Raw genomic sequence first — 13,662 nt, 5'->3', positions numbered from 1 at the left:
CAAAATATCCTCCGACATTTGTTTCAGTGCCTTTACTGTGGCCAGTTGTTGTTCCAGGAGCGGGTTCCCTTTATGACTGGCTTGTTACAACACAGGTCGCTGCCTGGATGACGAAATAGAAATGAGCTGCACGAGCTCGTTTAGTTTATACCCATCAGAAAAAAATCATAGTTTAGATAAACTTTGTTTTTATGTACATTTTTATTATTGAACATTGGTAATTTGCGTATCAAACTTTTCCATGAGCCTGCACGGCCACATTCCTTATAAGGAATCTGAAGATCAGGACCTTTGCGTATTCTGTCAACAATACTTTCAAAATTCAATGATACACGATGCCGCTTTGCACATTAAGTTAATGGATTAGGTTGAATATCAATTGCCTTATCTCTCGTCAAAACCGACGGACAAGCGAAAACCTATACCTCAGATCTGCCACCAGTGCACTTTAAATAATGATTGTGGCGCAATTGCGCCAAGAAGTATCACGCAACCACATCATCATGACGGCGAGAGATCATGACTTTGTGGAAGACTTTTCGACGGACGATGAAGCAGTCGAAGAAAATGAAGACCCCAACCAGCTCTGGTAGGTGGAAGACGTGCTAGATCTCCGCGGAGAAGAGTATACAGGTTCTCGTTCAGTTGAAAAATTATAGCTCCGAGTTTGACTCATGGATAGATCTTTGGTCAAACCCGGAGCTAAGATCTTTCCTCGAACAGAACCAAGCGAATCCCGATAGTTCGAGCTTGGCAAGACATCTGGTGCCAGCCTACGACCCTAATGACGAGCAGAGGCTCAGCATTCGGCAAGCTGTATTTGATGAGCTTGGTGCACAGCGTGCAACGCCAAATGCTGAACGCGGAAGGGCTAGGAGGTCTTACTCTGATATCACAGAAACAGCTTACCCTTAAGATCCCTCGAAAACCGTGCTGTCTTGTAGAATGTTGAGAGCGCGAAGTAAATTGTAAAGTAAATTGTTTCTTTGAGAACATTTTTAAGCTGTTGTAGGTTGCGTGAGTTGAACGTCTGCAGATCAATAGAGGTAATCGGTTACCTAGTAACTCTCTGAAGAACGAGAGGATTACTGACAGATAACTTGCAAATACGCGAGATCGAATGCTGGCTTTTCAAGAGGACATCAATTAACACAGAGCTCTTGTTGCTCACTAGTACTACTTAGTAGCATAGCAACTAACCAGCCTACACCACTCAGGAATAACCGGATTAAGTCTGGTATTTCGCCGCGAAAGCTCGATACGATAATATGTTTGAAGAATCTTAGATGAGTTTTGTTTATATAATATTTTTCGTGATATCTTGGTAATATTTTGCAGTATATTTTGGTAGTTTTTCACTATTTGCTGTATGGATTGGGTATGACACTATCAAGTGTCACTGCATGACTAAGTATTCAACTTTTTGCGGTACAAAGACGACTTGTCTGCTTATTTCGCATTTTGCTTATTTCATTAGAAATATGAATTTTAAGGCTTTATGAGCTTTATCAATTTTGTAGAATTTCCTTGTTTTTAATATCTATCTTTCTCAACTTTTTGGCATTGAGGGAAATGCTTTGTCTAAGAAGGGGGCATTTGTTGCTTCCGTTCGAGTCTTTTGATGAAAGGGACTGATTGCCCACACTGATGTTTTTGGTTGTTTACCTTTAAGGGCCCTTATCGCTTTTTCTGTAGTCTTCATCAGTGGATATGTTTGGGTTAGTTCCTCGAATGAGGCAAATGTGGCTGGAATTCATAAGGAGAAATCCAGACTTGAAGATCAACCTTTCAAGACAAAAGAATAACGACTCCTAATAGTTAGGTAGGTACGTATTTTATTTGATGTCAGTAATACTGCACTCCATGCGGCGATTCTTGAGTCTGACTCCCTTGCGTGTTTCCAGTCTGGACTGCGCGATTACATAGGTAGCAATTAGAAAGTATGTGCGGCATGTCATTTTTATTTATTTAGTTGTTTACCCATAGAATTTTAGAATTTTTAAAATAATATATATATTTTTTTTAGAATTTTTAGAATCTTTTTTACATTTAGAATTTTTCAGTTATTATACATGTACATATTGTATTTTACTTATTTTTAGACGTTGGTGTGATATCCAAATGGGCTTTTTACCGACATAATAAAATATAGATGTAGATATAAAAGTTAACGGAGACAAGAAGGATATTGACTATGTTATACCTTACATTATGCGACAGAATCACACTACAGGAGGTCAAGAACTAGAAAAAAGTACTTTGAATCAAGTACAACTGTGAGGCAAATGTGGCTTGAATTCATTACGAGAAACCCAGACTTTATGATCGACCTTTTAAGACAGAAGAATAAAGGACTCATAATGAACGTTATCTTAGGCAAGAAAGAAGGCTAATGACTACATTAGCTCGCATAGAAATGTAATGTGACAGAATCACACTACAGGAGGTCAAGAACATGAAAAAAGTACTTTGAATCGAATTCATTACGAGAAACCCAGACTTTATGATCGAACTTTTAAGACAGAAGAATAAAGGACTCATAATGAAAGTTATCTTAGGCAAGAAGGAAGGCTAATGCATACAAATGTAATGCGACAGAATCACACTACAGGAGGTCAGGAACATGAAAAAGTACTTTGAATTGAACTCATAAGGATAAACCCAGACTTCAGGATCAACGTAAATTGTTATTACAATTGTTATTACAATATTTTAAGAAGCATATTTTAATTTACATCGGGTTTTTATATTTTTAGTCAATTTTTAATTAAAATTGTAAATGCACTGAGACTTCTGGTAGTGCGCAACAAACATTATTCTGGCACAAATGTCTGCTATTCAGGAGACTGTGGCATCATCAGTACATGAAGTGATGAGTGTTCTTCAAAACATGAAGCTTAACCAGGGCAGTATGATGACCTACGTATACTAAAGCACTTGTACTTTCTATGTCGCTACCCCTCTGGGCCTAAACCTTTCTCTGGGCAAGAGGTTGTTTGATCGGTCGGAAAACCGATCCAAGGGCTGATCGGGCATAAAACGTTGACTATGTCATCCCTTAAAAAACAAAGCTGGTCACTGACTCCTCAACTTGTTACTCGCCTTAATATCCGATGTTTCTAAGGGACCAGAGTTTGTTTGCTGGCCTACTACTCGGAACAGAAGATGCAGACAACCAGAGAATGACTGGCTTGCCACTCATAAAGAGTGCCTGAGAGATGCATACCTCAATGCAGGGGAGCAACTCAAGACACTAAGCAGATGTCAGGAAAGCTGCAAACGACAAGAAAAGATTTGACCCATCAGTTAAGGAAGGACAGCTTGTGTACCTTTGCAGTCCCCAAAAAGGAAGAAACGATATCCAAGACGCATGGGACCCAACCCTGTATCAATTGAACACCTGTATTACTAGTCATGAGTTGTTGTCAGTTTCACCCTTGCGTAACATAACACTCGCTTGGTTTGTTTTCATTACTCGCATAGTTTTAATTTGTAGTTTCTTGTTGTTGCTTTAGATATCATTTCCCTTTAGTTGTTATCTTTAGACTCGCAGTTTAGTAATTTACGCATGTTTGTTTCTTAGCGCTATTGACCTTTTTTTAGCCTTTTATTGTTGCCTTTTGTGCTTACTTACTGGATTTCTGTCTTTTTGTTTCTGCCTATTTTTGTAGGTCGTTTTTATATTGTTTGGCCAATAAATAAACATATACGGAGTTCACATTTGTCATTTGTTGCTTGCCTGGCTTGGTCACATTTTGGTACCAGGAGTGGGGTTAGTGAGAATATTGGTTCCAAATTTAAAGCACAAAGGGCACATAGAAGTTATAAAAGGGCAATAGAAGCCACTCCCAAGATGGCGGGGCAGGAGGTGGCAGCACTGAAGACCAAACTAGAAGAACTTGAGGAACAACAAAAACAAGCGCATGACCTGCTCAAGACACTGCAAGCGCAAGCCGCCTCGCAACAGCAGGGCACCCCGGGAACAGGAGGCACCCCACCCAAGCCAGAAACAAGGCAGCTAGTGGTTGTCCCCAATGAACATCGACTTAGAAAATTCAGTGGTAAACAAGGGGAAAACGAACTGTCGATTGACGACTTTATTGACAACGCAAAAAGCGCGGTTACCTCTAGAGGACTACCCCCGTCCAAACAAGCAACTTTCATTTTCTCCTATTTGGAAGGACCCGCAAAAGAAGAGACCAAGTTGTTCCCTAAGGGTGACCTAAAGGAACCTGAAAAAAATCTTCGGCCTACATAGGAATTATAAAAGGGTAATAGAAGCCATTCCTGAACTTGAGGAACTTAAAAGCAAGTGCATGACCTGCTAAAAACACTGCAAGCCGGGTCACTACAGCAGGGTACCCATGGGCAGAAGGCACCCCACCTAAGCCAGAAACAAGGCAACTAGTGGTAGTCCCCAATAAACATCGGCTAAGGAAATTCAGTGATAGATAAGGGGAGAATGAACCGTCATTGACAATTTCATTGACAATGCAAAAAGTGTGATTACCTGCTGGGGACTGACCCTGTCCAAACAATTTGAATTATGTGAAAAAAATGAATTATGAATTATGTGAAAAATGTAGAAAGATTAAGATTGAAGAATAGAGAGCAGTACCTCAAAAATAGAGAGTTCCAACAATTGCAAGGAGAAAAATTGCAAGGAGAAAAATTTCAAACAGGGGTGCAAAGATTCTGGTCTTAAGTAGGGGACAATCAAACAGTTAAAATAATGATCTTGAGGAAGCTTTGAAGTTAATCAATAAGGATTTAAGGATTTAAGCCTAGGTCAGAGGAAAATATTGTTGCAAGTCCTGGCATTACTGAATAGTAAAGGGAAAAGCCATATGTCTAAGGAGACCAAATCAAGTGAGACCGTCCCTATGACTATGAAGTCATTAGCCAACGACACAGGCCAGGAGGAATTGCTGAAAAAGAATGGAACAATCTCAATAGATGACCCATTATCAGGCATTCTTCGAGCCACTAGAAAGAGACCAGCAGGATCATAGAAAACTTGTTTTCGTTGGAGCAAATCTCTAAAATGCATCACTTCCATAAATGTGCACTACAGCGTTTAGAGTTTGTTATTGCATGGCATTTGAAGAAAACAAAGGTAATGACATGCATGATGGTGACTTTAATACATGACTTAAAAAGGTAAAGGTAAAGCAACTTTATTTATACACGGTTTGTGTTTAAAGCTAGAAGCTTGTGGGGCCGTAACCGTAACCAGTATCACATTCAAGTACATTCCAAAACTATAACACCCCAAAAAAGTGGGAAAACCATCCACAAATTTACACAATGTTTGACCAAAATATATAGCCCCATATTGAATGTCTGGAAATCAGTTTTCAAAAGGTTATCCCAATGGGGCAGGGGGCCACCCCCCCCCCCCCATACTCTCACCAAACGATGCACAGTATGCATCATGTCAAGCTGCTCTGCGACTCCACACAAACCCTAGCTGCCTTCTTTTTGGATGGAACCTGCCATTCAAAAGCCTACTGCCAACCCTGCTACCTAAGTTGAGAGAATTTGTTTAAAGATCACAACCATTTCAAGTTGGTGATCATGATCATTTTATTCATTCTCATAACCTTTGCTCACGTACTCATCTTGGCTAATAAGTATAACTATGAGCTAGATATTTTAAAGGGATAAAGCAAGCCAAGATTAAATCGCAGCATGATTGCATTTCCACTTCTCAGAATGTATAACCCATTGATGCAAAGCTTAAATTCAGAACGGAAGAGAAATTGAGAGGGTAACATTGTAAACGAGATTGAAAGAAAATAAAACGCAACCATTAGAAAGATACAGTCCTTTTGATTGTGAACCAGCATCATGAGAAGTTACCAAACATGTGGTACAAAAAGACAAGAAATATAAGTGGAGAAGTAGTTGGTGAACTTGCCGACTTTCACTTTGTTTACCTTTGTTTGGTTTAACGTTTTCCCTTTTAATATTTAACTTCTGTTACTAATCCACACAAAAGGGAATTCAATTTTTTAAAATATTTGGTGCATTTTCTTAATCATTGTACATCAATTATAACACTATATAGGTGCTAAATAATCTATTTTTTACATAGTAATGTAAGCACATTGAGTTTTTTTAAATGTGCCCCAAAACTTTATTACAATTATATTATTTATATTAAAGAAGTGTTCGGAAGTGTTAGAAGAAAGCAAATTCAGAAAAGGCTTTTGGAAGAAAAAGTCCCATGTGGTACACATCCACATCAAATTATATATTAGTTAATTTCAATTTTCTGTAGAGGGAGCACACTGACATTTATGTATTTTTATCTTATTTGTTATTTGTTAATTGTATTTATGTAGTGCCTTTGTTGTAAATTAAGTATTCATTAAATGCAACAAAAAAAAAAACAAAAAAAAATCCAGCAGATTATAAGCTAGCCTGTGATTTGGGACAACAGAATGAGACTGAGTCATGCATCGCATGCGTCTACGGCACCGGCTTGGACAAAGAGCTCAAATACGCCTTTTATAATTGCTGCATGGATCTGTATGGCGCAAAAGGTAAATAATCTGACGACTTGTTAACTTTATTGACTTAACCTTGTCATGTTGTGTTACAATTGTGACCCTCCACGGGAAAACAGGTAAAAAGGTGATGACACGGGCACGCTAATTTGACACCCTAAACAAAAGAAAATTCTGTTAACACGTTAGCACCGTGTCAGAACGCACGACTCATTAAAATTTTCGTTTGATATGGCACGGAAAAAACAAAAAAACCGTGTCCATTCTAACAAAGAAGTGTGTCAGGATTTGGATAACAAAAACAGCGAGCTAGATGACACGCTAAGCGAGCGCAATGACACACTCACCAAGCTAAATGACACGGCAAGCAAGTGAAATGCAAACTGTGTCGAAACGCTCACTACACTTACCTGCTATCCATGTTTTCACTTTTTTATATGTCTCTGTTGTCCTAAGAAATTTCTGCATTGGCAGACTTAATGTTTATTATCGATTGCACCTTTTTAATAATACTGTTTGTAGATTTTACTACTAAAATTCGTTTTTCTTGAGCTAAATATTTTTATCCTTCGCATGGTTTCCACGAAAATATCCCACTGAGACATGTTTCCCGACAGCGAGACATTTAGGAATTCTCCTGCAGATAGTGGCAAACACGATGTGAAACCAGCACATCCACACACAAACTTGTTTTCGTCAGAGCAAATCTCTAAAATGCATCGCTTCCATAAATGTGCACTACAGCTTTTAGAGTTTGTTATTGCACGGCATTTGAAGAATACAAAGGTAATGACATGCATGATGGTGACTTTTATACATGACTTAAAAAGGTAAAGGTAAAGCAACTTTATTTATACACGGTTTGTGTTTAAAGCTAGAAGCTTGTGGGGCCGTAATCATAACCAGTATGATTGCATTTCCACTTCTCAGAATGTATAACCCATTGATGCAAAGCTTAAATTCAGAACGGAAAAGAAATTGAGAGGGTAACATTGTAAACGAGATTGAAAGAAAATAAAACGCAACCATTAGAAAGATACAGTCCTTTTGATTGTGAACCAGCATCATGAGAAGTTACCAAACATGTGGTACAAAAAGACAAGAAATATAAGTGGAGAAGTAGTTGGTGAACTTGCCGACTTTCACTTTGTTTACCTTTGTTTGGTTTAATGTTTTCCCTTTTAATATTTAACTTCTGTTACTAATCCACACAAAAGGGAATTCAATTTTTTAAAATATTTGGTGCATTTTCTTTATCATTGTACATAAATTTATATCAAAGATCAGATATCCCAATATCTTTCAAGCTTGTGCAAACAGATAGTGGACTAGTTGCACATGACATCCTCACAGATAAAAAGAAATACAGAAATTTCAAAGCCTGACTTATTTTGTCACTATAGAAATGAAATGCTATTTTTGGGTAAGTTAAAAGTCATCAATGCAATTGAAAATGAGAGGTGGGGAAAGGGATTCCTGAAGTGTTTGTTCCTATTTTTGGATAATTACCTAAGCAAATTGATAATCTGTAATCATTGGCTAGCACACCCTAACCACTGTCACATGATTATTCCTTTAAATCATTGTACATAGATTTTTTTGAGTTCTAATAAAGCTGTTGTGTAAGTACTTGGCCTGATTCACTGCATACTCTAAAGTAGTACCTCAAACCTGAATACACAACTGGCAACAAGGATGGCCATTCTGGAAACAATAGAGTCCTTCAACCCCAGTTCAGAAGACTGAAACATATACTGCAAACGTTTTAACCAGTACATGATCCCAAACAATATTAAGATGAAAAGAAGATTGTGGCTGAGTTTCTGACCTTGATAGGCAGCAAGACCTCAATGTCTAGAGAGATTTGCTAGCTTCGTCAAAACCATCTGATATCAAGTATGAAGATTTGGTAAACACTTTACGAAACCACTATGAGCCAAAAGCCTTTCGTGATGGGCAAACGATTTCACTTGCACAAGCTTGAACAATACAAGGGAAAGTGTTGCAGCATTAACAATGCAGCCCTATTATTTTTGATTCATTTTTAGAAACCGTACCTAGCTCTCATGTAACCTTAATTTTAAGTAGTTGTTCAATTTATTTCATTTATTACTGTTTTAGAAAATTATAACACTATATAGGTGCTAAATAATCTATTTTTTACATAGTAATGTAAGCACATTGAGTTTTTTTAAATGTGCCCCAAAACTTTATTATAATTATATTATTTATATTAAAGAAGTGTTCGGAAGTGTTAGAAGAAAGCAAATTCAGAAAAGGCTTTTGGAAGAAAAAGTCCCATGTGGTACACATCCACATCAAATTATATATTAGTTAATTTCAATTTTCTGTAGAGGGAGCGCACTGACATTTATGTATTTTTATCTTATTTGTTATTTGTTAATTGTATTTATGTAGTGCCTTTGTTGTAAATTAAGTATTCATTAAATGCAACAAAAAAAAAAAACAAAAAAAAATCCAGCAGATTATAAGCTAGCCTGTGATTTGGGACAACAGAATGAGACTGAGTCATGCATCGCATGCGTCTACGGCACCGGCTTGGACAAAGAGCTCAAATACGCCTTTTATAATTGCTGCATGGATCTGTATGGCGCAAAAGGTAAATAATCTGACGACTTGTTAACTTTATTGACTTAACCTTGTCATGTTGTGTTACAATTGTGACCCTCCACGGGAAAACAGGTAAAAAGGTGATGACACGGGCACGCTAATTTGACACGCTAAACAAAAGAAAATTCTGTTAACACGTTAGCACCGTGTCAGAACGCACGACTCATTAAAATTTTCGTTTGATATGGCACGGAAAAAACAAAAAAACCGTGTCCATTCTAACAAAGAAGTGTGTCAGGATTTGGATAACAAAAACAGCGAGCTAGATGACACGCTAAGCGAGCGCAATGACACACTCACCAAGCTAAATGACACGGCAAGCAAGTGAAATGCAAACTGTGTCGAAACGCTCACTACACTTACCTGCTATCCATGTTTTCACTTTTTTATATGTCTCTGTTGTCCTAAGAAATTTCTGCATTGGCAGACTTAATGTTTATTATCGATTGCACCTTTTTAATAATACTGTTTGTAGGTTTTACTACTAAAATTCGTTTTTCTTGAGCTAAATATTTTTATCCTTCGCATGGTTTCCACGAAAATATCCCACTGAGACATGTTTCCCGACAGCGAGACATTTAGGAATTCTCCTGCAGATAGTGGCAAACACGATGTGAAACCAGCACATCCACACACAAACTTGTTTTCGTCAGAGCAAATCTCTAAAATGCATCGCTTCCATAAATGTGCACTACAGCTTTTAGAGTTTGTTATTGCACGGCATTTGAAGAATACAAAGGTAATGACATGAATGATGGTGACTTTTATACATGACTTAAAAAGGTAAAGGTAAAGCAACTTTATTTATACACGGTTTGTGTTTAAAGCTAGAAGCTTGTGGGGCCGTAATCATAACCAGTATGATTGCATTTCCACTTCTCAGAATGTATAACCCATTGATGCAAAGCTTAAATTCAGAACGGAAAAGAAATTGAGAGGGTAACATTGTAAACGAGATTGAAAGAAAATAAAACGCAACCATTAGAAAGATACAGTCCTTTTGATTGTGAACCAGCATCATGAGAAGTTACCAAACATGTGGTACAAAAAGACAAGAAATATAAGTGGAGAAGTAGTTGGTGAACTTGCCGACTTTCACTTTGTTTACCTTTGTTTGGTTTAATGTTTTCCCTTTTAATATTTAACTTCTGTTACTAATCCACACAAAAGGGAATTCAATTTTTTAAAATATTTGGTGCATTTTCTTTATCATTGTACATCAATTTATATCAAAGATCAGATATCCCAATATCTTTCAAGCTTGTGCAAACAGATAGTGGACTAGTTGCACATGACATCCTCACAGATAAAAAGAAATACAGAAATTTCAAAGCCTGACTTATTTTGTCACTATAGAAATGAAATGCTATTTTTGGGTAAGTTAAAAGTCATCAATGCAATTGAAAATGAGAGGTGGGGAAAGGGATTCCTGAAGTGTTTGTTCCTATTTTTGGATAATTACCTAAGCAAATTGATAATCTGTAATCATTGGCTAGCACACCCTAACCACTGTCACATGATTATTCCTTTAAATCATTGTACATAGATTTTTTTGAGTTCTAATAAAGCTGTTGTGTAAGTACTTGGCCTGATTCACTGCATACTCTAAAGTAGTACCTCAAACCTGAATACACAACTGGCAACAAGGATGGCCATTCTGGAAACAATAGAGTCCTTCAACCCCAGTTCAGAAGACTGAAACATATACTGCAAACGTTTTAACCAGTACATGATCCCAAACAATATCAAGATGAAAAGAAGATTGTGGCTGAGTTTCTGACCTTGATAGGCAGCAAGACCTCAATGTCTAGAGAGATTTGCTAGCTTCGTCAAAACCATCTGATATCAAGTATGAAGATTTGGTAAACACTTTACGAAACCACTAGCTATGACCCAAAAGCCGTTCGTGATGGGCAAACGATTTCACTTGCACAAGCTTGAACAACACAAGGGAAAGTGTTGCAGCATTAACAGTGCAGCCCTATTATTTTTGATTTATTTTTAGAAACCGTACCTAGCTCTCATGTAACCTTAATTTTACGTAGTTGTTCAATTTATTTCATTTATTACTGTTTTAGAAAATTATAACACTATATAGGTGCTAAATAATCTATTTTTTACATAGTAATGTAAGCACATTGAGTTTTTTTAAATGTGCCCCAAAAACCTTTATTATAATTATATTATTTATATTAAAGAAGTGTTCGGAAGTGTTAGAAGCAAGTAAATTCAGAAAAGGCTTTTGGAAGAAAAAGTCCCATGTGGTGCACATCCACATCAAATTATATATTAGTTAATTTCAATTTTCTGTAGAGGGAGCGCACTGACATTTATGTATTTTTTTCTTATTTGTTATTTGTTAATTGTATTTATGTAGTGCCTTTGTTATAAATTAAGTATTCATTAAATGCAACAACAACAACAAAAAAAAAAATCCAGCAGATTATAAGCTAGCCTGTGATTTGGGACAACAGAATGAGACTGAGTCATGCATCGCACGCGTCTACGGCACCGGCTTGGACAAAGAGCTCAAATACGCCTTTTATAATTGCTGCGTGGATCTGTATGGCGCAAAAGGTAAATAATCTGACGACTTGTTAACTTTATTGACTTAACCTTGTCATGTTGTGTTACAATTGTGACCCTCCACGGGAAAACAGGTAAAAAGGTGATGACACGGGCACGCTAATTTGACACGCTAAACAAAAGAAAATTCTGTTAACACGTTAGCACCGTGTCAGAACGCACGACTCATTAAAATTTTCTTTTGTTTTATATGGCACGGAAAAAACAAAAAAAAAGTGTCCATTCTAACAAAGAAGTGTGTCAGAATTTGGAAAACAAAAACAGCGGGCTAGATGACACGCTAAGCGAGCGCAATGACACGCTCACCAAGCTAAATGACATGGCAAGCAAGTGAAATGCAAACCGTGTCGAAACGCTCACTACACTAACCTGCTATCCATGTTTTCACTTTTTTATATGTCTCTGTTGTCCTAAGAAATTTCTGCATTGGCAGACTTAATGTTTATTATCGATTGCGCCTTTTTAATAATACTGTTTGTAGATTTTACTACTAAAATTCGTTTTTTCTTGAGCTAAATATTTTTATCCTTCGCATGGTTTCCACGAAAATATCCCACTAAGACATGTTTTCCGACAGCGAGACATTTAGGAATTCTCCTGCAGATAGTGGCAAACACGATGTGAAACCAGCACATCCACACACAAATGCCCAGGCTAAAAAAGCCGCATTTGCCTTGTGGCAAGAACAGCATATTTTCAAAAAGCTGTTTTCAGATAAAAACAAAAATGCATTATTTAATTTTCTCTTGAACCTTTGTAATAAAAAAGAAATAAGGACTAGTTCTTGTATGAAAAAATCAGGATAGGTCACCAAGCAGTCTTTTGAGAAAATCAGTTGATACAAACCCATTTATAATGACAGCTGTCAACCTTTTTAAGCCTCCTTAAATAGGCATGTATGTAACCTTGGCAAAAAGGCTTAGTTATTCCTGCACGCCTGAGTCAAAACCAAAGTCCCAGTTCCATTCTGGGAGAGATTAATTAAGAAGAATTGGATCACTTAAAGAGTACGGGAGTAATTAAAAAGGTCAACACCTGACCTAAGTGGGACGCAAGTGGAAATTACAGTATGGCCCTGGTGCAGTCCTCCAGAAGAGGGACGGATTGCCTATGCTTCACACATGTTATCCAAAAGCAAGCATAATAAGGCACAGATCAAAAAAAAGAAGCACTCCCCATAAGTTTTGGAGTAAAGAAATTTCACTATTTTAAATGTTCTCGAAACTGATGGAGATCAAGTTGTGTCCAAGTGGCCGAACAACAATTAATTACAAGATTCCAAGCCAGGGACTGGTGTGCAAAGAAGCCTTTTTGAAATGTTATGGTATAAGTCAACAAAGACACTTGTATAAGGAAGGAAGTTTTTTAGCCACACATCACAAACTGTTGACCACCTTGCTAGGGCCAAAGACTTGAATCACGACTCTGGCAGCCGCACAATTACAAAGATGGGCAGATTGCTGCGTATCAATATAGGTCAAGTTTAATCCAAAAATCAGTAATTTAGTATGTTATGTCGCCATGGTGAATTGTGATTGGCCTTAAATTGTTCTTTAATCAAATTCGTACTTAACCCTTTCTCACCTGAACCAACCAACACCAGCCAAGTAGAAATGCGCTGTTATTCCTGAACCAGCCAAACCCGGCCAAAAAAAGTCATTGTTTTCTAAGGTCTTTCCCTTCTCCAATAAAGAATATATTTTCACCAGCTCTTTTTCTATTGTTGTCAAGATATTGACCAATCATATTGTAGTTACTGCTCATTACAAAGGCCTCACTAGGAAGAGCTAGAGCTGCTGGTTTTGTCTTGCATTGCAAACAAAATGCACAAACATGGCAGCAGTCACAAAACATTTCTTTGAAAGAAACCTTTGTGCTTTGCGAGAAGTTACACCACTGAGTCTTTTATCAACTTAGCAAACACAAAAGCAAA

The 13,662-nt window shown here is 37.3% G+C and overlaps 1 protein-coding gene across 1 annotated transcript; it reads left to right on the top strand.

Annotated features, from left to right (window-relative positions):
• The first annotated feature begins 1,434 nt into the window (after positions 1-1,434).
• Positions 1,435-4,492, top strand: LOC144652653 (uncharacterized). The gene is made up of 2 exons (XM_078512733.1): positions 1,435-1,822; positions 3,672-4,492. The coding sequence occupies exon 2, from the start codon at positions 3,854-3,856 to the stop codon at positions 4,256-4,258; it is 405 nt and encodes a 134-aa protein (XP_078368859.1). The 5' UTR covers positions 1,435-1,822; positions 3,672-3,853; the 3' UTR covers positions 4,259-4,492.
• Positions 4,493-13,662: the final 9,170 nt, after the last annotated feature.

The sequence above is a fragment of the Oculina patagonica genome, chromosome 4 (assembly GCF_052425735.1).
Source record: "Oculina patagonica isolate OP01 chromosome 4, crgOcupat, whole genome shotgun sequence".
Taxonomy (NCBI): domain Eukaryota; kingdom Metazoa; phylum Cnidaria; class Anthozoa; order Scleractinia; family Oculinidae; genus Oculina; species Oculina patagonica.
Note: the sequence above shows the minus strand (reverse complement) of the source record. Positions and strands in the feature narration are given on the sequence as shown.

Excerpts from the sequence above, each read along its gene's own strand:
- LOC144652653 (XM_078512733.1), top strand. The coding sequence starts at position 3,854 with ATGGCGGGGCAGGAGGTGGCAGCACTGAAGACCAAACTAGAAGAACTT.